Source organism: Saprolegnia diclina (genome assembly GCF_000281045.1).
Source record: "Saprolegnia diclina VS20 unplaced genomic scaffold supercont1.15, whole genome shotgun sequence".
NCBI lineage: Eukaryota > Oomycota > Saprolegniomycetes > Saprolegniales > Saprolegniaceae > Saprolegnia > Saprolegnia diclina.
In genome coordinates this window covers 836,896-840,982 of record NW_008246082.1, presented here as the reverse complement: position 1 = coordinate 840,982, position 4,087 = coordinate 836,896, and the positions used below count along the sequence as shown (strand labels likewise).

The window sequence follows — 4,087 nt, the reverse complement described above, 5'->3', positions numbered from 1 at the left end:
CTGAGGCCGAGTACCTTTCGACAAGATTTGGCAGCGCTCCACGTCTTCTTCGTTGAGGCGCCATTGAGCAAGCGCCGCGTCAGCCTCTGAATCGCGGGCCCACGTCTGCGTCTCGTCGAGTCCTGCGGACGTCTGCGTCCGGTAGTTGGTGTTGGCTGTTGTCGTCTTGCTGGCGCGGTTCCGTCGGTAGCGATAGACAACAAAAGCGATCCCGAGGAGCAGCACCTGGACGTTCCATGAGAGCCCGTGACGCACTAGTCGAGGGAACGCACCACGCCACCGACAGAGAGGCCAACGATCAAGCCGATCGGCGTCGGTGTCACAGCGTCGCTCACGGTGATCGTGCGGTACACGGCAAAGTCGAATCGTTCCGACGTTGTGTCGCCCGGAAGTGCAATGTGGGCAAAGATGATAAACGAGCCAGCCCGCGGAAATGAGAGCTCTAGGGAACGATGACAAAGCGAGCCGAGGATCGAAGCCGGTACCGTTTGTCGAGTACGTGGCCGAGTAGTTGGCGCTAAAGTTGGCGAGCGTGTTGGACGTGTGGTCGCGGACGTAGACGCCATTGTCGTACGCGTTGCAGACATTGTCGGCGTACGCGCACGAGTGGATGTTCGAGTGGTAAATCTGGTAGACGTCACGCGACGCCGGGCTCTGCATGACGGGGAATGGCAGCGTGAGGCCTACCTCGCCTCCTCAGTCGTATGTCGAAGCGTCGAGATGCGTACCAATGCTGTTGGTCGTGATCGTTTTTGGGTCGTACGAGACCGTCCAGGTCACGGGCACGGCTTGGCCGACCCTACGTGCCCGTACATGAGCAAGAGGCCTGACATGTAGACCTACGAGATGGTTGCCGGTGCGGTAAAGGTCATCTGCAGGCCGCAGTTGAGCGCTTCGGCCGTTGCTTCGTTCTTGGCTGAGCTCAGCGTGGTCAGTGTCACGGACTGGCCCGTGCGCCAGCAGTAGACGTAGCGGCCATCCATGATCGGGACTACGCACTAGCATCAGCGCAAGCAGCAGAGAGCATTGCTCGTCGTACGCGAGCCGAGGCCATGGACGGCGACCGCGAGGCAGGCGGCCATGACGGCAAGGACCGAGGTTCGCATGCTGCAGGTTGCAATTCTTGGACTGCGACCAAGATACAACGGGCAGCTCGCCTTTTTGGCCAATCAGCGTCGTGCAGCGTATCTTGTCCGGATGTGAGCCAATCACATGCAAGATACGTGCAACCGTGTCATCCGAGGTGTTGCCGTTTGGTGCATTGGGACGGCACAAGACAATATTCGTAGGAGGCTGTGGACGCTGGACGTGGTGTTGATATACTAGTACTAGTACAATGCATGTGAAGATAATGAGTGTATAGTTTTTCGTCTCTGAATTGAAGAAAACAAAGTTTTCGGTATAAATGGTGTCGTGGGATTGAATTTTCGACGTGCTGAACGGAAATCCCGCCAAAACAAGTAAGGACAACGAATCATTTCACGCCCAATGACCTCACACGAGGCGCTGTTTGTGTGGAGATGGCGTACATGTGATACTGGTAGATCCACACAGCAACGGACCACCGACTTGACGCACACTAGCTCGATTCACGAGCTCTTTCGGCTGATCAAGATTCTCAAAATTTGATGGTACCTCGACACAGGTTGGATGCGCATAGTAGATTCCATGAGTGCATTTATTCCTGCCAATATCTCTTTGTGGTGTGGTTGAACATCTGTGGTGGAGCTTGGGGAATGGAAACGTAATGTCGATCAAAGTGAAACATATGTCGTTGATCTTCGCAGTTTGGGATCGTTTCGAGGGTCGACTGCATTGTTTTTAGTACTATCGCAAGGGGATCGCCCGTTTGTCTGACTTCATCGCGATATTTTCTTGTGGCAACCCAAATGTCAACAAGTATGTCCTTCTAGTCTTGCATGTTCTCGGATTCCGAGATCTTAAGCAGCCCAAGACCCACCAAGAATGCGAGAACCTCGACTCTAGATACACAGCCTGCTGCGGTGATACCTCTGCTCTATTAATCCTTGAGATCACAAACACAACACAATTTTTCTTGTAAATGGATTCTGGCAGTCGTCAAGCTTGTGGGGCGCGATTGCAGTGTGGAAGCGTCCGTGTATTTAGGGCGCGTGGGGGTGGGTACTTCTCGAGATGGGTCGACCCGCTTCCGTTTGTAAAAACGAATTTGGAGGCGGGACAACGGCGCTCGCGGTCAACGACGTGCTCAGCTGCACGGGCAGCCACCCGAACGCACGCATGTTGGCCAGAAACGACTCGGGTGGTGCATACGGCCCTTGCGGCGGGACCCACGCGACGATCGCCGGCGACGGCAAGTGCGCACGCAAAGGTTCTGCGCGATGATGCGTGGTCGCGGGGCGGCGGCCAGGGACGCTACTAGGGCGAGCTGCTGATCGTTCTCGGTGCGCACAGTTCGCGACGGCGTCATTGACGGCGGTGGTCCAGGCATGAGCGGCACGAGCACGGGCCCGCGCTGCCTCGGCAAGCTCGGTTAGCGACCCCATCGTCCCCAGTTGCCGGATGGCTGGGCGCGGCGCTATGGACACCCGAACGTCTGTGCGGCTGAGCGGGTCGTCCGCTGGGCCCTGAACGCTTGTTGAAAGCGGGGTACTCGCCAGACCTTGGGTGCTCGCTGGACTCGGAATACTCACAGAGCCCTGAGCACTCGCTGGACCTTGGGCTGCCACGGAGACTTGACCTGTAGCTGGACTCGGATTGCCAGTTGGACCTGGGGTACATCCTGGGCCGTGCGCGCTCACAGGACCCGGTGTACTACGTGGACTAGGACCACTCTCTGAACCCGGAGGACTCGCTGGCGCTTGGACAGTCGCTGGACTCTGAGTGCGTGCTGGATCAAGAGCGTGCGCTGGACTCTGGACAGTTGCTGGACTTTGGGTGCTCGCTGGAGCGTGGGTAACGTCGAGTGTGTTGACGATGTGTTCTATCGGAAGTTGCAGCTCGACGTTGGCGAGCGGCGTGTCATTGCCTACGCAGCCTTGAGCTTTCTCGCAGAATCCTGCAAAGACGTACGTTCTGCTTCGCTTCGCACGGTGGTGGTCATTCGATCTACAAGGCGGTGTGGATGAAGATGGTGCACAAGAGCAAGCGCACCAATGTGTAGAAGCTGCTTGTAGCATTTGTTGCAGTGCCAGCCCAGCACTGGGTGGCGCTTCCGTCCCGCACGACCCACTTTGTTGAGGAGCATTTTACACGGCACGCCGTCCGGCCGAGGTGCACCGGGGCACTTGATTGGCACTGGGATTGGCATTGCTTTCTACTCGCTCCCGTCGCCTTCCGCGCGCCCCGAGCGCCACGTACCTTCATCCGCTCCGTCGGCAGAGCGTGGTCGGCCGGTCCAATTTTGCGCAAATGCACTGCCAACGAGCTTATCCGGACGATCGACGCCGATTGGCTCAGGAATGCTGGTCATGATGCCGATCATCCGGATGATCGATGGAGGATCGCCAGGCTTGGAGATTGAGGGAGATGGCCTGGATACGAGACCACGATATCCTTTGTGCGTTACGAAGAGAGCGTCCACTAGTCTGATCTTCTTTCCTTTCGATGTGGAGAACATGTCTACTACGCAAAGGCAAGATCTTAGTGCACTTCGAAATACGGGCCAAATTCGAATCAAGTGTTGCCAGCATGTGGCGTGCCATCGCCGTCATCGTCCTAGCCGCGGTGCGCGCCTACGAGGCGCCGTGCGGCGTGAATGAGATACCATTTGGCTCGGGCGATCCCTTCAACCGCAGCGTCACGTGCGAGCGTATACTTGACGTGTACAGTGCGGGCCTGGCCTTTCTCGAGTCCAACTTGGGTCTGTCCGATCGGCTCAACAAGGCGACGCTTGGCTTTGGATCCGACCACAACGGCGTGGCAGCACTTGGCGCCAACCTCTCGGTGCACACCAAGGGCGAGAGCTACTTCTCGGCACTCGTACCGCGTCGTCTCTTCTTCGAGTACGTGCTGCCGCATGCCGTGACGAACGAAGGCCGGAGCCATTGGCGTCCGCTCTTCGCACGAGTCGTTCACCGCCTCCTCGCATCGGCGAGTTCGACGTGGC

The 4,087-nt window shown here is 57.6% G+C and overlaps 1 protein-coding gene across 1 annotated transcript; it reads right to left on the bottom strand.

Moving 5' to 3' along the window:
* Nucleotides 1-254: 254 nt before the first annotated feature.
* On the bottom strand, nucleotides 255-1,106 carry SDRG_05848 (hypothetical protein; the record flags this gene model as incomplete). Its single annotated transcript, XM_008611588.1, has 5 exons — nucleotides 255-442; nucleotides 486-683; nucleotides 729-799; nucleotides 844-991; nucleotides 1,040-1,106. The coding sequence occupies 5 exons, from the start codon at nucleotides 1,104-1,106 to the stop codon at nucleotides 255-257; spliced, it is 672 nt and encodes a 223-aa protein (XP_008609810.1).
* Nucleotides 1,107-4,087: the final 2,981 nt, after the last annotated feature.